General features: G+C 35.4%; 1 protein-coding gene across 9 annotated transcripts in view; it reads right to left on the bottom strand.

Annotated features, from left to right (window-relative positions):
* PRDM5 (PR/SET domain 5) overlaps positions 1–23961 on the bottom strand; it is a 224802-nt gene that overhangs the window by 70596 nt on the left and 130245 nt on the right. For all 9 annotated transcript variants that reach the window (XR_007726061.1, XR_007726059.1, XR_007726060.1 and 6 more), the window contains 3 exons: positions 20508–20601; positions 16635–16795; positions 12598–12691 (listed from right to left, as the gene is read on the bottom strand). Coding sequence is in view for 6 of the 9 variants with exons in the window: in XM_050792631.1 (XP_050648588.1) it covers positions 12598–12691; positions 16635–16795; positions 20508–20601 (349 nt within the window). In the remaining 3 variants the exon portion in view is untranslated. The remainder of the gene's footprint in view (positions 1–12597; positions 12692–16634; positions 16796–20507; positions 20602–23961) is intronic.

Raw genomic sequence — 23961 nt, 5'->3', positions numbered from 1 at the left:
ATTTGTGTTTACAATTCAGTAATCATCTATTTTTTAATAATTTTATTATTGCTCTATAATTACTTATAATTATTTAAAGCTACTGTTTTTATAATGTTGGACAAATATTCTAAAAAGAATAAATTATCTCCTTTAAAAAAGCATTCAAGGCCGGGCGCGGTGGCTCAAGCCTGTAATCCCAGCACTTTGGGAGGCCGAGGCGGGTGGATCACGAGGTCAGGAGATGGAGACCATCCTGGCTAACATGGTGAAACCCCGTCTCTACTAAAAATACAAAAAAAAAAAACTAGCCGGGCGTGGTGGCTGGCGCCTGTAGTCCCAGCTACTCGGAGGCTGAGGCGGGAGAATGGCGTGAACCCGGGAGGTGGAGCTTGCAGTGAGCCGAGATCGCGCCACTGCACTCCAGCCTAGGCGACAGAGCGAGACTCCGTCTCAAAAAAAAAAAAAAAAAAAAAAAAAAAAAAAAAAAAAAAAAAAAAAAAAAAAGCATTCAAGACAAAAGAAAAACAGTGGCTAAAATCCAAATACGATAAAATAATAATATACTGATTCTTTATTGCTAAGTTGATCACAGGTATTTATCCAAAAAATTACGTATTTCCTAAGACAGTGATTTATTACTATATTGAAATAACAACGTGCAAGCAAGCCTGGAACAGAAGGGCCTACACAGCCGGTATCTATTAACACAGAAAGCTGGTTGGAACTGTAGGCAAGTAATTAACCTTCTGGCCCAGAGGTTTAAAAACCCAAAAGCAGTTCCTAGAATTTCTTCCATAATTTATGAACAACTGATGGAATTCATGTCACAGTCCGTGGATTCCCTTGCTGAATTAACCTCAGCTCTCACTGACCCTAAGAAGCTATAAACCAACAGGAGACTGTGCTCTACTATTTCAGCTGACCCACAGAGTGCCATCTCTGTTGTTCCAGCATAGGAAGCCAGATGATAAATTACAGAGCCGCCCTCCAGGCACAATCCTGAACATTCCCCTTCAATGAAGATGACAACAACACACTGTACATGCACATTCACTCACCCCAAACCAGCCCTGTTTGACAGCAAACCCTCATCTATACTCTATAGATGATCTATATTCTGCAGCTAAAGTTTATGAAAAGATAAGCATGATGACACTGGGAATAGAGGGTCAAACGGTGTATCAAGGGAGTATGAACACCTGTGACTAAATACAGAAACACATCAGCAACGCTAGCAGCAATAGCTCACAGTATCACATGCTTACATTGTGCAGGCACTATGCAAAGTTATTTATATCTTCATTTGTTCCTCAAAACAACACTATGCAATTGGGACTTTTTCTTTTTTCTTTGTGTTTTTTAAGACAGAGTTTCACTCTATTGCCCAGGTTGGAGTGCAACGGCATGATCTCAGCTCACTGCAACCTCCACCACCTGGGTTCAAGCGATTCTCCTGCCTCAGCCTCATGAGTAGCTGGGATTACAGGTGTGCACCACCATGCCCAGCTAATTTTTGTATTTTTAGTAGAGATAGGGTTTCACCACGTTGGCCAGACTGCTTTCGAACACCTGACCTCAGGTGATCCCCCACCTCGGCCTCCCAAAGTGCTGGGATTACAGGCATGAGCCACCGCACCCAGCTGGGACTACTATTATTCCGTTTATCAGAGATGAGGAAACTAAGCTTCAGGAAATTAACCAGCTCATTAATTTTCATTCAAGAAGGAAATAAACAGAATGGGGTTTGAAGCCCATAATCTGACTCCAGAATCAATACTCTGGATATAAAGGGGGCATTAAATAACAATGTATTACAAATACAAATTTTACGGTAGGAAAGTATCTCCATAGCTGGAGTTAAGTTCTCAGTTGACCATAGGTAACAAACTATAGTTTCTATGTTAAAGTTATCTTCAATTGGTTGATATATCAAAAACAAAATATTGTCAAACATGATGAAAGGAGTGTATGTAGTTCTGTGGTATGTTCAAGAGTAACGGGAGGGGTTAGGGGGCATGTCGAAGAATAAGAAATAAAAATATCAGCAATGTGATATATTGGAAAAAGTTTAAGCCTCGGTTTAGTTCTAGCTGAACCACATACAAGTTTTATGACCTTAGGCAAATCATTGCACTTTGCTGGGTATTAGTTCAAATAAGAGGCTTGAACTAGATTTCTGAAACTCCTTTCTATTCTAAAGTCAAGAATATTATTTTTTTATTCTAAAAAAGTGGATGCCTCGTGCACGCTTGCCACATTCTCATTCTAATTATCAAACTGTGCAGAATAAATGGACTTTAGAAGGTGGATACAAGATTTATGAAAAATAACATTTTCAAAGTTAATGGAAAAAACGAAGTCTTGTGAGACTACAAAATGGTGGTAATGGGAACAAGGCGGGAGAAGGAGTATGCAGAACGGAACGAAGGGGAAGCAAGGATACAACCAGTTGGTTATTTAAGGTAGTGAAGGATAAAATCAATCATAAAATGAAGAAATTGGAGGATGTTTTTAATTTTAGACACTATCAACAAAAAATAAAAACATAAATACTAAAATTCCTCCCACAACTAACAGGTAATAATCCAATAGCTAATTTGTCACTGTCTTGTAGAATGACCATTAGTCCCGAGCCAATTAGCAAAAACACTTGTTTTAAAAACATTAATATAGGCCGGGCGCGGTGGCTCAAGCCTGTAATCCCAGCACTTTGGGAGGCCGAGGCGGGTGGATCACGAGGTCAGGAGATCAAGACCATCCTGGCTAACACGGTGAAACCCCGTCTCTACTAAAAATACAAAAAACTAGCTGGGCGTGGTGGCGGGCGCCTGTAGTCTCAGCTACTCGGAGGCTGAGGCAGGAGAATGGCGTGAACCCGGGAGGCGGAGCTTGCAGTGAGCCGAGATCGCGCCACTGCACTCCAGCCTGGGCGACACAGCGAGACTCCGTCTCAAAAAACAAACAAACAAACAAACAAAAAAAAACATTAATATGTATGAAGGGGACTGCCTTTAATGTTCCATAAAAGAATACTGTCACTGTACTGGACAGGAAATGTTGAAAAACACCAACTGGCAAATTGGAAGGAAAAACCATAAACTAGAGTCCTATTTCCTCTTCATAAAACTAAGTGTTATTTGATATCATAAAAAAGAGATTTGATTTCCCAACTTATTGATGGACAGTTTGAATACTATAAAAACAAAATTAAACTGACACCTTCAGGCATACTTGGTATGGAATTAAAAGACTAACTCCATAAAAATCTCATCACACTGCAGTATATTCAAAGGTCCAACTGCCAATTAGCAACCATTTCCTAGAAATAAAAAAAGGGAAATTTAGTAAATATAATTTAATCATTATTTCCTCTGTATGTTACTGCCCACTATAAAGCTTGACTAGGAGAAAATGAACAAGTCAATGTGTGATATGGTTTGTCTGTGTCCCCATCCAAATCTCAAATTGTAGCTCCCACAATTCCCATGGGTCATGGGAGGGACCTGGTGGGAAATAATTGAATCACAGGGTGATCTTTGCTGTGCTGTTCTTGTGATAGTGAACAAGTGTCACAAAATCTGATGGCTTTATAAAGGGGAGTTCCCCTGCACATGCTCTGTTGCCTGCCACCACGTAAAATGTGACTTTGCTCCTCCTTTGCCTTTTGCCATGATAGTGAGGCCTCCCCAGCCATGTGGAACCGTGAGTCTATTAAACCTCTGTCCTCTATAAATTACCCAGTCTTGGGTATATCTTTAATAGCAGGGTGAGAACAGACTAAAACAATGAGAAAAGATCAATCAATAAATAAAAGCATCATTTGGCTGTAAGCATAAAACTTTCATAGTACTAAATGATATAAGACTTTTATTTCCTCATCTTTTATACTGGGGGGTTTATAGAATTTCTGTAATTCTTGTGGTAATTATAATAGCTATATAGAAAAAAAAAGAGATAACTTAAAACAGAATTTGAAGTCAGAAGACTTGTGTTTTATTACCAGGATAGTGGACAGGTCATTTGCTTCTCTGAAACTGAGCTTCCTCATGTAGAAAATGAGAATGGTCCTAGAAATGGCTGAATCCTTTCAATGGCTGTGAAAGGATTAATTTAGATACTATATTTGAGAGAACTTTCCTTTTTCAACAAATTTAAAGATTAAAGAGGTGAGTCTGATCTGCCCTGTTCTTCAGCTTAGAATCTATTCATGGGAAGCTGATAAGCAAAGTACAGTGTAAAATAGCTGAAAAGAGGTATTTATATATAATAAACAATGAGAGCCCCCAGATCTCTACTAGATGAGATTTGCTACACAACTGCAAAAGACTATAATGTACTACACAATTGTTTGTAATTATTCCCGCTCCAATAGCACAGACTTGCCCTTGTCAAACAAAACAGGGCATTTGTCAGGACCGATTTCCTCTATGTTCTTTCTAATGAGAAACTTTAAAAACTAGGAAACTCCAAGCTGAAATCAAACAGGAAGTTTGGTGCTGGTTAACCACATGTTGTTCTTTATTCCCTCATTTAAGCACTGTAACTTTATGGGCACTAGCGAGTTAGATCTTGAACCATGTTATTAATGATCATTTGTTACACGGTTTCCCAACAATTACATGACAAACAACAGGATAAAAAATGGAAAGGAAAGCAAATGTGGGTGGGCCCAGCTCATAGATTGGGAAGTGTAGCATTTTCTTCTTTAATGCCAACACCTCTCAAAGTGAATGCTACGGATTTTTGTAAGTAGTATATGAAAAAATGATTTTATGGTCAACTAAATTTGTATTCAAATCTGGAACTTCTCACTGTGAACCCATGCATCCTTTTTACTATCATACAGGTACTGCAACCCACTTGTAAGTTATTTTATCTATTGAACAAGCATTCACAAGTTCTCTTTCTAAGCCAGACAGTGCGCTGAATGGTAAAAAGTAAGGTATCAGTTATGGGCATGGCCCTAAGAAAACTGAGAACCCACAGACTACTGAAGATGACCACAGGTGCAGGCAATCAGAAGCAGGCTGTGCTGAGGAGAGTAAAGGAGCATGGATATGCCGACCTAACAAGGCAGGGGTAGCGGACAGGTCAGGGAACACATCAAGAAGAAAGTAACATGTAATTGGAGATTGGAGAAAAGTGATAGAAGGCCAGTAAGCAGTCTGGAATGTAAACAGTGAGGGGTCGGTAGTTGATAAGTCTCATGAGAAAAGTCTAGGGCATTCATTTTGTACAAGGCAAGGGGAAGTCACTGAAAGGGTTTAAGTAGGATAATAAAATGACCCAGTGAGCCTTTTTATCAATTCTTTAAAACTTCTTTTCTAAGGCTGACAAATACTTTCCAGTGCATTTCAAAGAAAATGTCTGAAAAACCCATGAGAAGAGGAAATTTTGTGGGATTCCTTTTTCAAGGAGATAAATCTAGCATCCTCAAGATGTATGAAGCATGAAATAATGACATTCAGCTTCTTCAGAAGACTGCTTCTCTAAGCAGTATAACTGTAAGAAAAACAAAACAAAACAACAAAATGTCTGCTTACATTTAGGGAATAGAAGTCTTCCTGTTGAAAGAATCAGGCTCTGGCGGAGATGTGCACAAGACTTAAGCTATGAAGCTAGATGTTGAGGGAACAATTCTCTGGTCCACCTAAGTGGTAGCTGCATCTACACGGTTGCTGTCATTGGAATAAAACATCCCTATTTATTTATTTATTTGTTTATTTTTTGAGGTCTAGTCTCATTCTGTAGCCCAGGCCGGAGTGCAGTGGCGTGATCTCGGTTCACTGCAACCTCCGCCTTCCAGGTCCAAGCGGTTCTCCCACCTCAGCCTACCAAGTAGCTGGGATTACAGGTACCCACCGCCACGGCTAATTTTTGTATTTTCAGTAGAGATGGGGTTTCCCCACATTGGCCAGGCTGGTCTCAAACTCCTGACCTCATGTGATCTGCCCACCTCGACCTCCCAAAGTGCTGAGATTACAGGCGTGAGTCACCGCACCTGACCCCTATTTATTTTTAAATATGAAAATTTCAAACATGAGGAAATGTTGAAAGAATAGTACAGTGAACACTGTATAAACTCACTTAGGTTTAATATTTATTAACATTTCACCAAATTTGCTTTCTCCTACTCATGTCTCTTTTTTTACATGTATTTTTATATGCCCTCCTTCTTCCTGGTCCATTTGAGAATAAGATGCAGAGAAGTTTCACACCTAAGTATTTTAGCACAAATCTTATAATAACAGTTACTTGCACAATCATGATATACACACTAAATATTTGTATTATACAAGAGAAATTATTATAAAAATTAGAAAACAGAAAATCATAAAGAAAATTAAAACTAACCATATTTATAACATAGAAATAAAAGTAGTTAATAATTTAGTAGATAACTTTTCAGTTTTTTAAATACAAATGCTTTATTCTTACAAAAATATATCCTTCTGTTTTTGTAACTTATCTTTCTCATTTCTTTTCATGTTAATTAGTATATATCCATATCACTTTTATTACCCATATAATAGTCCAGTTTACGGATATACCATAAATTATGAGTTCTTTCAATGTTAAATATGTAGGATCTTTTCCAATTTTTGCCATTATAAACAGTTTTTCAAGGAACATAACAATGTTCTTTTTATAAAACAAACATTGTTGCCCGTAACCTCTTTTCAGACTTAGGAATCAAGTATACTTTGGATTTATGCCTAATAAATAAAGCAGTACAAATATTAAAAGCCAAGGATAAGTTTTTATGTGGCAAGGCAAACAATTTATCAACTGTATTTTGGAGGTTAGTATGGTTTAATTTCAAGGAAAAAATTGGTGGGACATAAACAGTTCAGAATTTTAAATACCACCAAATAATATTTTTTCAATTGAGTTGTCATTTAAACATATATTAAAAAGAATGCTTAGCCTTTAAAAAGAAAACTCTTAGTTAATCAGCAACATAGCCATCTAAAATGCATTTTCCCCAAATTAATATATTAAGAAAATTCCATGATTAAAAGTATGCTAAACATCATGATATTAAGTTAATTCCTTATCAATAGTCAACCAAGATTATATCTACAAAACTAAGTTATGAAAATTTCAGCATGTTCAGCAATTTAAGATCTTGATAAAGTTGGAAGAAATAAAAAGGAAAGGTATTGAACATGAAAATTCTCAATATGATGTCCTGTAAATAAACCTAAGAAGAAATGTAGAAAATAATATAAGAGGTTATATCATTCAGTAAAGGCTTGCCACAGTATATTAATAAACACAATTCATTGAACTTTGGAAAAGTAGTCTTAACAAGGAGTGATATTATAGAAGAATTTTAGAAAGTATGCTTATGTCAATGAACTGACCATCTACTATGAACTAGCACTAAGTATTTTACATACATGATTTCATTTATTCTTCACAAAAATGTACAATGTAAAACAGGACTTAGAGACATGAAGAAATTTGCTCAAAAGTATATGACTAACTAGTGGCAGGGGCTAGGATTTGAACTCAAGCCAGCTGTCCCAAAGCCCCTGCTGTTTCCATTATGCAAGACTGACTCCCATGGCAGAGGAGGGTATAACAGGAAACACACTGAGACCTGTTTCTACTAATCACGGCAACTCCCTAGGCGGGAAAAGTTATTCAATCTCATGAGAACTCAGAGTCCCCTGAACCCTAACTACATAATTTCAAATATCAGCAAAAACATTACTGATAGGATGATCTTTTATCAAATTTCTATCTTTTGCTATCTGCAGGCAGGTTTTGGAGTTGAGTTCTAGAATATATCTATAAGTAAGCCCAAATTTAGAAAGTCTTAATGTTTTTCTATTTACAGTCATAAACACAATAATATCAGCCCAACAGTGAACAGTTCCTATGCAAAAGTAGAGTCAAAGTTGGCAAACCTACTCATCAACTGACTTCTGCAGCAAAGGCAATGCCAATGGACATTAACATGTTGCAGTGGCAGCAACAGCAGTGGCAAAAGCTTGAAAATTTATTATCAAGAATGCCGCAGCAACAGTTGGAAGCAATACCAGTCTGAGAAATCAAGTGAGAGAAATGGGCCCAGTTAAACAGAATAGCCTCTGTCAGCTGGGTTCTTATTCACAGGGGCCAACACATATTTCACACAAATTGCTTTTTCCTAGGTATTTATCATTGGCCAGGGGGCCCTTCAAGAGTATTTGTTCCCCAAATATGGCCTGAGTACTCCTGGGAATCACCAAGACTCTTTACAAGGTCTGCAAGGTCAAAATTACTTTCATAATATTACTATTATGTTATTTGTCTTTTTCACCATGTTGACATTTACTCTAATGGCATAAAAGTAATGGTGAGTAAAATTGGTAACTGCTAGTGACCTCAATTTGTAATACTAGTCACTGTAGTCTTCACAGTCACAACTCACAGTAGAAATGAATGCCAGTTTCACTTAAGAACATCTGTGATTAAGTAAAACATATTAATATGTTTAAATAAACGTATTTATTAAGTTCTAGCCTTTGTGTATCATCTTTTTAATATTTGGAAATTAAGCAGAAAGCACTTGTAACGCATGCTGATGTATGAAAGTTGTCTCAAGGAAAAGCACTTGAGTGATTGAGTTGCAAGCTGACCTGGCAGTTTTTTTCACGGAACACCATTTTTATATGAAACAAAATGACTGATAGACAAATTATGGTTATTAAACATTTTGTGCACATTTGTTCTTTGAATATAAAAGAAGTGAGCCTGTCATTGAAAAAAATAAAGAAAAAAGGAAATGATAGGAATTGTTAGGAAATATAGGAATTACAGCAGTCAAGCAAAATTTAGAATGCTCCCAAGTGCTTGAAGGCTTCTGAATATTTAGGCTATGTAATGAGATCAGCAATGATATTAACATATCATCCCCTGAATAAGATAAAACGTTCTTCCTCTAAGTAAAGTAAAACATAAAAGATCTGCATAATTTAGTGAGCCAATATTTTCCAAGTTATCTGTAACATGATGATGTTACAGAATCATGCATGGGTAAAAGATCATTCGAACTGCAACACAGACCAACTGATTCTACTGTCACAGAATAGGCAAAACTCACTGAGATAATTTTAGGTTCCACACAACAATAAGCCTTTAAAAACACTAGCCCTTTTTGAGTTTTAGTGCAGGAATAATATCCAAGGTAATATCATCCACTGTAATAACATCCAAAATTATTTGAGAACTATTAAAATACTTTCCCCTTCTAACTACATATCCATGAGGCCAGATTTTCTTCATATTCTGCATCCTGCTGCAATCAAAAGATACTGCAGCAGGATGAGTGAAGAAATAGATATGAGAATCCAGCTGTCTCCTCTTAAACCAGATAGACTTTCAGAAATGTAAAACAACTTCTCCTTTCACACTAAATGATTTCTAGTTTAGAAAATGCAGGTATTTTCTATAAAAATATGTATGCTAACATGTAATGGGTATAATATTGTTATTTTTAGTAAATTAACAAGTAAACATTTTTAAATTTTCTAATATGGTAAACAGCTTTAATTTCTAATATGGCAAATAGTTATAGATATAACCCACATAAACAAAAGCTTTCCAGAATCCTCGATTATTTTTAAGAGTGGTACAGAGTGATGAGGCCACAACATGAGCATCACTGATTCAAAGAACACTGCTCCACAGAGGCTGCATCAGCTGTCCTCTCCTGACTGTCCCCACCTTGCCTTCACTCGTGGTCCTTGCCACTTCATTGTGTCCTCTCTAAATAATGTATAACTAAATACTTCTTGAAGAATAGGTCGTGACCATCACCTTCATCATGTGATAGCACACCCATAAAGTGCTACACCTAGCACTGAAAAACAGCTGAATAAAACCAGGTGACTTCATAAGGAAAAGTAATGCAGGGAGAAGAAAACACCGTATTTACAGAATCAAAACATTTGGAGCTCTGCTTTCATACTAGTGAAATAACTGCATAAAACCATGTGATTACTGAACCAGACTGTAGCCTGGGAGGGCAAATGGATGCTTATCATTTGAGGGACAGGACAAAGCAAATAAAAGGGAAGCGAAAGCATCATTTGTCCATGCAGGAAAACAAATTTGTGCCAGGGCTGTTATGGAGGCCCAGATGCCAGCCACCAACCACTTCCAACCACTTCCAACACAACCTCAGCCACACTGCTAGGCAGTGGTCAATGAGGGCACAGGCTTGACATCAAAATAACCCAAAGAAGAACTGTAAAATGAGAAAGTATAATAAGTTTTATTTTAAACAGAAAAATCTGGTTATAAGTAAATAACTAGATAAACAATTAGAATTATAGTTTCTGTGTGGACCTACAAACACATACACCACTTTCTCCCTCTCTCTGTCTCTGTCTGTCTCTCTCTCTCTCTCTATATATATATACATATACACACAGAAACACACACACACACACACACACACACATATATAATTTATTTATCTATCAAGCAAATTGTATGTGTTGGTTCATTGTGCCTTACCACTGCTGTCTGAATTTAGATGACCAGTTCTCTTGATCAGAAGTCAAATTTAATAGGCCAGAATCTGTACAACATTTGGCCCAGACCCATGTACACAATAAATAACCAAATGATACATAAAGTGATCTGGAGTTTAGAATATACTTTATACATAATATAGAACATAAGATAACAAAAACCATGACATATATTTAATAATTTTTATCAGAGAGAATTCTTGGAACTCTAAAAATTTTCTTATTACTGTAATTTTATGGAGGATAATAATAATTAAAATTTTAGGAGCAATTACTAGTATAAGTGCTTTGTTCTTCTCCACTGCCTAGCCATACTATGAGTAAAATAAAATGTAGGCACACAATATCCTCAAGGATGGAATTATTTTGAATAATCAAGGGTTCTACTGGATTGGGTTTATCCTTTCTGTGCTGGTAGCTATGTCTTAACGCATTCTGAAAATCGTAAGTCCCTGCCTTTTAAAAACACACTATACCAAACATAACACAATTACATCCTGTCTTGGGGCATTATCATAAACTGACTGTTCTGATCTGTACATATAATATATGTTTCCTATTCCCTACTTGCCCTCTTATACACAAATTAAACGTACATGCACACTAACACAGCATGAAATCTGCTAAGCAAACTAAATCTAAGTATGGCACAAAGATATCTTCTAAGAATTACTGATATCAGAGTGAAGGGCTGTTGATTTCGCCCTTGCCCTTACTCCATCCTAACTCCATACAGTCACAAATACACATAAAAGAGCGCTGCCCAGTGACATCAAAGATTATACCACTAGACTGCCGTGCTGGCCAGGAACTTCAACACTCTCTCTGGTCCCTCTTCATTAGTTCCCTACTTCTGTACCATCAGTACCTGGTGCCACCGGCCATTGGCACAATTTTAAGTACATCTGCCCTCAACATGGTTCTCTGCTTCTCATTCCCATGTGCTGCCCTCTGCTTTTCATTTTGCAGTCTGCTTCTGCAACACTTGATCTCAAAAGCCTCACTTTCTCTAGATGACTTCTAATTAAGAAAAACCTTCCTTTTCTTCTTTAGAGCACCTGTTATTCCACAGCTATCTGTTCTTGGTTGTGTTTCATTTAAAAGTATTTAAGTACCTATTCTAAGATAATAAATTCTAAACTGACCTTATGTCTTTAAGCTTTAGTCAGAAAATTAAAAATTATGCTCCAAGGGTGTCCCTTCCTCCACCTATATCTAATATTCACTGTATTGATTCTTTGGCCTACTTTAACGTTTCTCCATTGACAATAGAGTTATTATGCTAGACACTGAGCTACGTACTGGGGATACAAAGGTAAAAAAAGTCAAATACTACAGCCCTTGAAGAGGAAACTTCAGCTGTATAATCCAGTCACATGGTGCTCCATGTAATTAGAGTCTAGCTACTGAAAAAAGTTTTCAGGCTGATGTAAAATCATCTAGTTATTAATATTAATAGTATTCTTTCAAGTCTTTTTCAAGGGCTTATCTATGTGATAGGTAGGATCCAGACAAGGTTCTTTCAAGTATATTCAGTTGTTCATTCAACCTCCACTAGGGCACAGCTTTCTTTCATTGGAGAAATTACACAGAAGTGGTAAGAAAAGAAGGGGATCTTTAGGAAGCAGTCCGTGACATAACAGATATTCACTCACAGCACCCACCCGGGTATCCAATAAATCCTACAGCATTCACGCAATATTCCAAGGTAAAAAGGCCACATTTGACATGAGTTACAGGAGGGATTATAAATCAAGTCGATGCCCTTAACTATCTATATAAAGTGAAACTGTTATTCTCTAATTCCATCCATTAGAATCACATAGAAGTTAATCACAGTTATATCACAACCAAACATTAAAAACATTATTTCCACTTTAGATGTTTTACTTAGTTTGAGAAAATATATTTATTTTAAATTCTTCTAGATGAAAAAACTGGATTTTACAATGCTTTAAGAGAGAGAAAACAGCCAAGATTAATTCTTAATCTGGAAGATATTTGTACTATTACAATATTTACTGTCTTGGAAGCATGTGATTGCTCTAAGTGGTTTTTATCACTAGTCTAATTACAGTCTCCATACCTGTGTGGCTCCGGATATGAACTCGGAGTGTACCACTGCTGGCAAATTTCTGGCCACAATATGGACAGATTTTCTCCTTTTCTCCTGTATGTGTCTAAATGGAAAGGGATAAAAAGGCTAAGGATAAATACAAAGAATTAGGTAAAGATGATTAAATGCCTCTGACAATAGTAAATCCTTATTTTCTAGGATTACATTTCATTAAAATGATTTAATTTCACAATGAGATTTTAAACAATTTATGATGGATATTCCCATTGGCTCAAAAAAATGCCTTAGAATCATGCATTAGCATTAATTTCAAAATCGTTCTGCAGTTTACTCTTTTAAGCCCTCATGGAGCCCCAACCAAAAATGATTAAATTATACAAAACCAGTATATTCTAGCAAAACCACATAATCAAAATAGGGCTATAGCTACCCTTCCCAGTTGCCAAGAAACACTTCATTTGAAGCATTTTTCACATTCTTTGTGTGTATTTAACTCTTGAGGACAGAATTAATCTTAATAAAGTCATCTGTTACTTGTGTTATGCTGTTTGACTAGACTGGTTTTACTGCAAAGCAAAAAGGAATATAAATCTGATTTGACCCTTAAAATCAGCAGGTGGTAACTGAGCAGTCAATTTGAAAGCATATTTCTGCCCTCAACATGCCTTTCATCTAGGTATAAACAATCACACGAGGAAAGGTAAGTAAGTTTTGGTTAAAAAGCAAGTTTCGATAAATGCTGGAGAGTTCAAAGAGTAAAGAGTGACCCCTCCCCAAAGGAGGAGGAAGATTGTGCATTTTAAACTGGCCCCACAGTCTCATCAGGAGACCAATTTTGCTCCCAACATAAAAACAGATAATTCCAATTAATGAAGGATCAGAGCTACTTCTCAAGTGCCAGTGTTTCTCAAACTTAAGAGATCGGGGAAGAAGGGAGGTGAATGCAATTCCTTCAGGTATGTACACATTCTTTCTAAGACTACTTTTAGAATTTTTTTTTCAATGTAACCAAAAAATTAATAAAAGTATTAATTTTATCGTCTAGGTTATAATCATCTAGGTTACAATCACAAAACAGAGCTTCCAGGGCCTATGTTTGCCTTTGTTCTTAAGAACAAATTCCTGACAAGTAGTCAAGTAGTATCTGAACTGCCATAAACTAATGAAAAAAGAATAGAAAAAGTTTTCTTTTAATGACGTTTCTCAGAAGAGAACACTGGCTGTCATAGAGAAAAAGGGGTGGGGCAATTACCTCATCACCTGACAACATCAAAGAACCATCACCATAGCAAAACATTTTCATCTTCCATATTAAATTGTTAACATTAATGTAACTGACTTTGCAGCCTTATTAATATTTAATTTGCAAATTTGCAATTTGTATTAAAATGTGTATTTGGATATGTACTATCACATTTACAATTTTTAAAGAGCTATAAACTAAAGACCTTAGTCAGTATCAGTGTCTTTTGCTTTTTTTACCTTGAAACAATTTATATTATACTCAAGTTTGAAAAACACAGCCGAATCAACTACCATGCTAGCCAACAACACTGTGTAAAACAAGCATCTCCTGGATTTTGTATTTGGCAAGCACTTAACTTTCCATTTTTACTACAAGCTGATATACAAAAGAGTTATATATCTTTACACTTCAGTAAGAGCCTTTACTCCCCTGGTCCACATATGGTTCAATCTAAAGTAAAATACATAATATTTTAACATATAACAGACCTCTCTTCTTTTTTATTTTATTTTATTTTATTTATTTATTTATTTTTGATCTCTCTTCTTTTCATTACCTGACAGAAGGGGCAAAGTATGCCAATTTGTCCTCCATTAGTGTAAGGTTGTTTAGAAATTATATATATACAGTTAGAGAATTGAATTATTCCAAACAGGTAATTACTAATCTATTTGTAATTCATTCATAAAATAACAGCATTTCTTTTGCTGCTATGTATTTCGTTGTTCATTTATATGACTGTCATTGGTTCCAAACTGAAGAAGTTCCAAATTGAAGGACATTAGGGTTATATTAATGAAAAAAATTAAAATATTCCTTTCATTTAACTCAAAAATATATCTATCATTAGGTTCCAATTTTGGTTAGCTAGTTTCAAAAGACATTAAAGGTATAATACTAAACTACCTTAAATATGAATAAGAAAGCATGGAAACAGCTCACTTTAAGAACAATACTGAATAAATTTATGAGATTAAAATGAGTAACAATACAAAATATACTGTGTGACTATTATTGCAGACAAGGTAAACTCTCTTGAAAGCTCACTATACTTTTCCTTTATTTATTGAAAGACAACCAAAAATGTGTTAAATTTATGCAAAAAGTAATTCAAGCAAAGAAAGTCGAAAGACTCTTTTATTCAGAGACCTAAAAAAAAAAAAAAAAAGATAATATCATTATTATTCAGCATTAAAAATACAGGAACCCATATACCCTAGATGTGATTATTATACACTGAATACCTGTATCAAAATATAATATCTCAGGCTGTGCACAGTGGCTCATGCCTATAATCCCAGCACTTTGGGAACCCAAGATGGGCACATCACTGGAGGTCAAGAGTTCTAGACCAGCCTGGCCAGCATGGTGAAACCCCATCTCTACTAAAAATACAAAAAAGTAGCCAGGCATGATAGTAGGCACTTATACTCCCAGCTACTTGGGAGGTTGAGGCTCAAGAATTGCTTGAACCCAGGAGGCAGGGGTTGCAGAGAGCCGAGATGGCACCACTGCACTCCAGCCTGGGTGACAGAGTGAGACTCTGACTCAAACAAACAAACAAACAAACAAACAAAAATATATATATATATAATATCTCCTGTATATAACTACATCTACTATGTACCCATAAAAATTAAATATTAAAAAAAATTCAGGAAAAGAAAGTTACTCAATTCAATCCTTTGAAACAGTTGTATTAAGGATAGATAAGATAGATAGATAAGATAGATACTGAAGCAGGAGTTATTTCTTCACATTCATTCAGTATCACATACTAATGGCAGAAAACTACCACACTTCATGGTTACTTCTAAAGTTAACACCGCCTGAGTGCAGTGGCTCACGCCTGTAATTCCAGCACTTTCAGAGGCTGAGATGGGAGAATAGCTTGAGCTCAGGAGTTCAAGACCATCCGGGGCAACATAGCAAGACCCTGTCTCTACAAAAATGTAAAAAAATTAGCTGGGCATGGTAAGACATGACTGTAGTCTCAGCTACTCGGGAGGTTTCAACAGGAGGATCACTTCAGCCCAGGTGTTCGAGGATACAGTAAGCTGTGATGACGCCACTGCACTACAGCCTGGGCAACAGAGCGAGACTCTGTCTCCAAAATAAGGAAGAAAGTCAGCATTAAAACCTTTAAGTGTATTTGTTACAAGTTTTACTATTTAAAATATATACTTAAAAATGCATTATTGGGCAAGTAAAAAATAAACTCGATTCCCTTGAGGTAATTACCCAAGTAGCACAATACAAAAAAATATAATCTCCAAATCATTACATGAACATTTTCTTTGAGTTAAGCAAAAATTTATCGAGTCCCTATTCCGTACCAGAAACGTCCCTATGCTCTAGAGACGTAAAGATCAAAGACCATCCCAATACCAAAAGGGCTCAGTCTATTAACTTGCCAATAAACATAAGAATTCACTTTGAAAAAATAAAATTATTAAAGTACTGCTCATATTTCTTTGAAAGAAACAGCCTACATTAACCAAAAATGAATAAAAATTGATAAGCTCCTGCTCACTGAGTACTTTTTAGAAACCACCTATCAGCAAAGCTATGGGTTATGAAGAGTCTCCATCTAACTCAGGTTCTCATTCATGGAAAAAAATAGGTCTATCCTGAAAGATGAAGAAAGCGAACATTGTTTGAAGAGCTGATAGAAATCACACATTTGTCATTCTGAGTAAATATTTTGATAGATTAATATATAATTATCACATGATAGTTAACATATATACCCATACTGCTTAAATATGTAATCCGTTCAAACTAACAGATTTCCACTTACTTTCTTATGACTTCTAAGCACTGAAGGTGTAACAAAGGCCTTATTACATAGCTCACACCTATACTTCTTGTGTCTTTCATGAACCACCTGGACATGAACGTTTAATGTATCCTTCCTCTTAAAGGTAGCATCGCAGTGATGGCACTTGAAAGTCCTCTCACCTTAGAAACAAAGAGAAACATTTAAGAAGCAATAGCAGGGTCCTATTGATTTCCTCCCATGTATGCCAGACTTAGTTGCTTTCTCCAAAACGTTGGCTTTGTAGCTCTAAGAATGTAACTTTTTTTTTTTTTTACAACAAATTTCAGTTCCATTATCTGCTAATTCACTGTGTGACCAGGCCGAGGTCCTTTCATCTTACATCTTCAGTCTTCTCAACTGGAAAATGTGGGGACTGAATTAGCAAAATTCTCAAAGTTACCATGAACATTTTTAAAAAGTACGCACTTCTGCAGCAGGGGCTGGGATTTGAGGTAAATAGATTCCAGTGACACAAGGCCTCTGTCAAGCAAGGTGAGTTGCCTTTGGGCCCCTCCCAAAGTCGCCTCAAATCCCACCACTGTCCCTATGACCTCCTGTGAATAGATAATAAGCAGAACTGGATCGTAGGTAGAGAGTTGAGGAGGAAAACTCCTGAGGGGAGAGGGTGTGCATCAGAGCTCAGGCCCTCCCATTCTGGGAGGGGGAAAGGGTTACAATGCCCCTGCTTCCTCAGTACTGACTCAGGAACCTGGACTGGAGGCTCCCTGATTCAGTCCTTGGGCAGTTGTAAAAAGTCTCCAAGGCTTTGAGGGATGGGGGTCTTTCAGAGAGGAATTAAATTGGGATAGGAAGATGAAGACTAGCAGCCACCCTGGGTATTTCACTTTCTTCTCATTATCCAGCCTGGGGCTGAGGGGAAAACAACCTCAGAAACTACATATAGAAATCTTATGGTACTTTCTTACTTTCATATAATGCTATTTTTATAGTTCTTCTTAACACATAGGCCTAAGTTTTAGTGGCCATTTTAAATACAATTACAGCCATGAATGTGCGCAATTAGAACACAATGTTTAATAACAATACAGTATAAAATGTATGTAGTATGTGACTGTATAAACAAGACAGACTAGTATTTGAATATAATTTCCTTTTTTTAGAAAACTGTCATATTAGCGTAGATTCCCATATTGTATTGATAACAAAGCAAAATTAATAATAATTAAATTTCTATATCTAAGTAAGAGATTATCTCAATTTTAGCCAAGCTCTTCTAAATTCCTTCCACCATAACCAGCACCAAATTTAGCAATGTAAAGACCCTATTATTTTTTTACATGAAAGGAAGGAAGAAAGGAAGGATGGAGGGAGGGGCAAAAAGAAGGAGAAAAGGAAAAGAAAAATTACCTTCTCTTTGTCTTTCTAAATAGAATTATCCCTCTCTAACTTAAAGTCTCTTAGAGTCCTGTTGACATTTAATGTCTGAAACAAAGTCACATCCATACAATGCATGAACTGTGTGGATTCTGAGAGCTTTGTTTATTTGTGTGTTTTTGTTGCAGAGTACTATTTTTGTAAACTATCTTTATTCTTTTTGTTTCATTTAAACATTGTTTGTACAAGATGTATAATCAGTGATAGCATAAGGAAATATCAATTGATATAAGACTGTAAACATTAACGTTAATATCAAATCTATTCAGGTACTGAAAGAGATGTTTTTATAAAACCTCTAAGATTGCTCCTATCAAAGCATTTTCATTAAACTACCAAGTGAACTAAAATGTTGGTCCCTGTACAAAATCTCGTCAAGCTATAGCAAGGAAGTCCTTACCTTCCTTCTTTCATACTTTAATTGCAGATTTCTTTGTGTTAAATTTATAAGAATTTTTCCCTATCTTAGTACGTACAAGCTAGCCAGCAACTTGCCTTTTGGTTTTCAGCATATTGGGAAATAGCAATAATTCCCAAAATTATTACAAGTTATTCTTCACATTTTGAGCCAGAAAGCTGATGTAAATTTCTAACAACAGCTTTCATATTTTAAAGTTAAATAAATGGGTTTTAATTTTCATATTGTATAAGACAAGGCCTAGTATTTTGTCCTATTTTAGCCATTTCTGGTGTTCCCATTCTTTTCACTAATGATGTCTAACTTTATTTCCCTTAAATAACTCATTTACTCACTCAATTATCAAAGTTGATTTTCCTGGCCAAATGTCATGATGCAGCTTCATAAAACCTGTGATTAATGTGCTGATCAACATCATATTAAATACATACTCCACAGCACAGTATACACATAGTCACTTTAATCCTATTTTCTCAAGTGAATGAGAACCAAAAAACTGAAAGCAAAGGTGGTAGATTACTTCTGTTAAGAATTCCTTGCTGTCATTAGAAATAAAATTGCATCATTCCCAAGCAAAATTTCCCGAGCATCAAGTCAAATTTAGCCGTATTTCAATAGCGTGAATGAGGTTTACTTGTCCAAATCTCTATTCTAACATTCATTCATCTCATAACAGTTATTTTTCTAAATCAAACTGGTAATGAAATAGAAATTCCTGCAATTGCACAACAAATTTTATTTTAAAACACATTCTTTTTAATAAGAAAAATGGTAAGTTGTGCTAATAACTTCTTTAGACCTATAAGCTGAATGTAGAACGGCCTGAGAGCATATCATTACCTTTTTTTTAACAGGAAGCAGATTGCATTTCATCAGCATCATTACCACTCAATACTTATTTTAAGAAAACTTAGTATCTTTATTATTTTGCATTTTGAACACTTGACCAGAGAAAATTTCTCCATGATACTGCCTCTGTATAACCAACTGTCAAAATTAATTATTTTTTCTTTCCTCAAGAATATTAAAAATTTAAGCTGCAGTAGGAACTTAATGTGTATAGAGGATTTTCTACTGATTAAGCTAATTAAATTAAAAGTAAGAAGAGTAAATATTATCCACGGTACACAATTTTTCCGTTAATTTTAGATATAGTACTGTAGTAAGTTTCTGGCTACTTCAGCGTCTAAACAGAGAATCCACTTTCAAACTCAGCTTGGCAATAACATGTTTTTTCAATAAAGTGATATCCTTTAGTGATATAACTGGACATTCTGTGGTGTTATAAAAAGAGCTCTGAGTGGAGGCGTTAGACTTTTATGGTGCGTATGTATGAAACTTAATCAGAAAGAAAAAGAATGCAACTTCAAAAAGAAGAAATCTGAGACAGTAGCAAGTAGGAAATGCACCTCAAGGTGTGTATGTATAAAATTACTGCAAAAGAAAAAAATTGCCATTGACAAAAGAAGAAATCTCAGGCAGCGGTAAGTAGGAAAAGCACCAATCAGGGACCTGTTTGCTACTCCTTGCGCTGTGAAATCTTGAGTATGTCATGGTGCTTCAGAGGTTCAATATTTTGTATCCCCCTCAAATTAAGGTGTCAGATTAGATGTGCACTCTGATCCTTTTCAACTTGAAAAGTTTGTGAACTCATAAAACGATGCCACATATCTCCATATTTTAAAGAGTCTGACATGTTTTCTTAATCATTATATTTGAAAGGAAACAAAATCATGTTTCAAAACAAAATTCAAAGATATCTTCCTGAATATGGAATATGCTTTTTATATACAAACTTTAAATAATGGGAAGAAATTATATAAAATAAAATATCTCATAAAATAATTAATATTACTGTGGAAAAATAAAGCAAATCTAAAGGGTAAAAAGGTGAAAGGCAGAATTTTCGTTCTTTCTTACATTTAAAGTCAGATTATATAAATACAGGCACACCTTTGGGATGTCTACATTCTCAAAGGTTATAAGAAGAAAGTATGAGATAATTCCTTATGTTCTTAACTGCCTGAATCATGACTTACTGTTATGTATTAGCAGATGTCTCTGCAAAGAAAATGGGGTCCGAAACAAAGCTTTACATTCTTCACATTGGAACGGTCTCTCCTCAGAGTGGGTCTGCAGAGGAAAGATACTGCGTCAGGAGGATCTAGAATCAACCAGTCATTACAATGGATGAGTGGAGGTTGGATTCATGATGCGAAAGACGAAAGAAGGGAAGGTGGATGGTATCTGTTTCTTCCAGTGCCATTCTTCCACCATAAAATTGTAAAGACAAATGTGCTGTGTTTGCAAAAGGAAAAATCACTTTCAAATGCTCACATTAATTATTAATTTGATAAACAGTAAAAACAATTATTCCTATTATCTCAAACTGCTAATCTGAATACACACTGAGATTTCTCAGGGCCGACTTTGCAGTGAAACTGTGTGTACTTTCTCTGAGAACTAAGCCTCCTCTATCACTGGCCAGGCTTTTACTCTGCTGGTACAGCATTTGCAATATACATAAAGGAAATTATTAAAAGAGAAATTGTTTTCACACTTTTCTCTCAGCTTCGCTGAATCAGTTCAAATAATTTTAGTCCTAGGTGCTGTTTTTCCCTAAATTACACTAGAGCACTTACGTTATAATTAACCCTAATTAACATTCATTAAATATTTAATTTGTGTCAAATGCTATTCTAAACACTTTACATAAATCATTTCTCTTAATTACAACAGTAACTGGATTAATAAAACACTATACTGACTCCAGTTTACAAGTGATAAAACTAAGGCTCAAAAAGTTGCAGTAACTTGTGAAGGTCAAACAGCTGAGATTCCCCAAACAATATTAAGCACCCAGGTACATAAGAAACAAAAATATACTGATAAACAAGAAACAATGAAAAGCCACTAACTAGATCTAAAATTCAAAAACAAAACCAAAACAAAACAGTAAACACTGCTCACTCCACCTCTTTTACATTACACATCAGTATAAACCCATTTGGTACAAATCAGCAAATAAAATCTTATTCTACTATAGATGGCATGATAGTAAGTCTCATAAATGCTAAAAAAAATTAAAAATTAAACTATTATCTCATATTACATAAAACAAATCATATAACTGATGGGTTTTTATAATACATATGACATAAAACCCAAAAAGGTAATTTTTAAAAAGTCACTTTATCACACCCTATTAATTTATACATTTTCTTAGTTTAGTGAACATAATATTAAAGATACAAAGATACCCTATTAGCATAATGTTGGTGAGAAAGATATTTTCATGTTTGGTTTTAGTTGTCAAAGATATAGAGAAAGCATGAAAGAACAGATATTTAAGATTAGTCAGGATAAATTACAGATAATCCAATGTGCTATTTAGCCAAAAAATTAAAATGACAGCACGGAAATACATAGATCAACAAAACAGAAAAACAAGTAGGTTTCTTGAATTACATAAAACACATGAACATTTAGTACAGGAAAAATATGGCATTTAAAATTGGTGGAAAATAGAGTAGAAAGTTTAGTAAATGGCTTTGAGGCAAATGTTCAGATATTCAGGAAAAAGTAATGTTGGATCTACTACTCACCTCTTACAATAAGATAAATTGCAAATCAATTCAGGTATTTTTCTTAAAATGAAGAATAACACTTTAAATGTACTAGAAGAAAACCTGAGTAAATTTTTAAATTACTTTTGAATCTGGAAAGGCTTTCCAAGCAAGGTAGAAAACCAGACATTAAAATGACAGAAATAAATAAACTTAAAGCTGCAAAGCAAAAATCTTTGATGACCAAACAAATATCTGAAACATAAAACAAAAGTGTAATGTTGCTAATGTAAGAAGTTATGGCATATAAATAAGAAAAGATGAAAGCGGACAAAAGGACTCCCTTCCAAATAACACTCCTAAAATTTCATTCATCATTTTATTTTGTGCGCTATGCATTTCATTCCTCTACTAGCAAGTCCTATTTTAGATGCTGAGCATATAGCCACGAACCAAAGACAACATCCCTGCTATCATGAAGCTTTTACACTAGCAGAGGAGAAGGACAATAAACAAATGAAAAAGTATGTACTATATTAGGAAGAGATAAATGTGATGGAGAAAAATTAAGCAAGAAAGAAGATAGCAAATGTTTCAGAGAATGGGGTAGCAATTTTAAATGTGTGGTCAAGAAAATTCTAGCTGAGAAGTGACCTATGAGATAAGATCTGATGGATATGAGGGAGCAAGGGTGGGTATTTGAGCGACCTAGGCAGGAAACATCATGGAAGCCAGCATGGTTGGAGCCATGTGAAAGAGGCAGAGAAGTGGGGAGATGCAGTCAGAAGAATGGGAGAAGTAGAGGAGGAGAAGCAAATGGTGTGTGGCCTGGCTGGCCCGTGCAGGAATTTTGTCTTTTATTCTGAGAGAGATGTAACTTTCTGCAGGATTTGGAGCAGATGAGGGACACAATTCACCTGACATTTAACAGGATGCCATGACGGCTGTGTTGACAACAAAATGTAGGGGAAAACAGAAAGCAGAGAAGCAACAGCAATGCAGCAGGAGAGAGATCATTCGAGCTTATCCAGGGTGGTAGCCACAGATGTGAAGAGAAGTAGTAGAGTTCTAAATATCTTCTGAAAGTGAACAGGTTTTGAGAAGGTACCTGGATACGAAGCATGAGACACAAAAAGAAGGAGGCAAGCATGACTCCAAGATTTGTGATCTGGGCAATGCAATGATGGATTAGCCATTAACAGATATTCAGAAGAGCAGCAAGAAACAAGTTTGAGTAAAACATCAGGGGTTCCATTTTGGACAAGTTCAAATAAATATTATGAGACGTCTAGCATTACAGGTACTGGAATATTTCAAATCTGGATTATAAGGTACAAGATGGAGATGTCAGATTACATATGGTATCAATATTTAAAGCCATGAATATGATAAAAGAATAAAAAATTAAAAATAAAGATACTATCTGTGATTAATCAGACTGCCAAAGATGAAGATGATGGATATCATTCAGTGTTGACTAAAGAGTAAAAACAGGCAATCTCACATACTGTAATTGGGAATAAAAATTTTCTGGGTAACAATGTGGTTCTATGTACCAAAATGACAAATGTGCACATCCCTTGACTAACCAATTCCCTTTATAGAACTATATCTGACAAATTCTTGCACAAAATACTTGTTTTTAAATAAAAGGAAAATTCCTAAATGCCCATAAAACGATATAAACTTGGTTAACTAAATTGTAGTAGATGTTATAATTATATATTTATTTTCTTAGATATGAAAAGTCATGCATATCATACTTTAGGTGTCAAAAGCAGAGTGCAAAACATAATATATAGAATACCATTTAAGCTGCTTACATATACGCACATAGAATGGAGTCTAGGAAGACATTCTACAAAACATTAAGGAGGGTTTTTTATAGGAAAGAGAGTGATATTTGACAGAATGTTTGCTTTCTTCT

Source organism: Macaca thibetana, chromosome 5 (assembly GCF_024542745.1).
Source record: "Macaca thibetana thibetana isolate TM-01 chromosome 5, ASM2454274v1, whole genome shotgun sequence".
Taxonomy (NCBI): domain Eukaryota; kingdom Metazoa; phylum Chordata; class Mammalia; order Primates; family Cercopithecidae; genus Macaca; species Macaca thibetana.
This window is presented reverse-complemented; position numbering and strand designations above follow the sequence as displayed.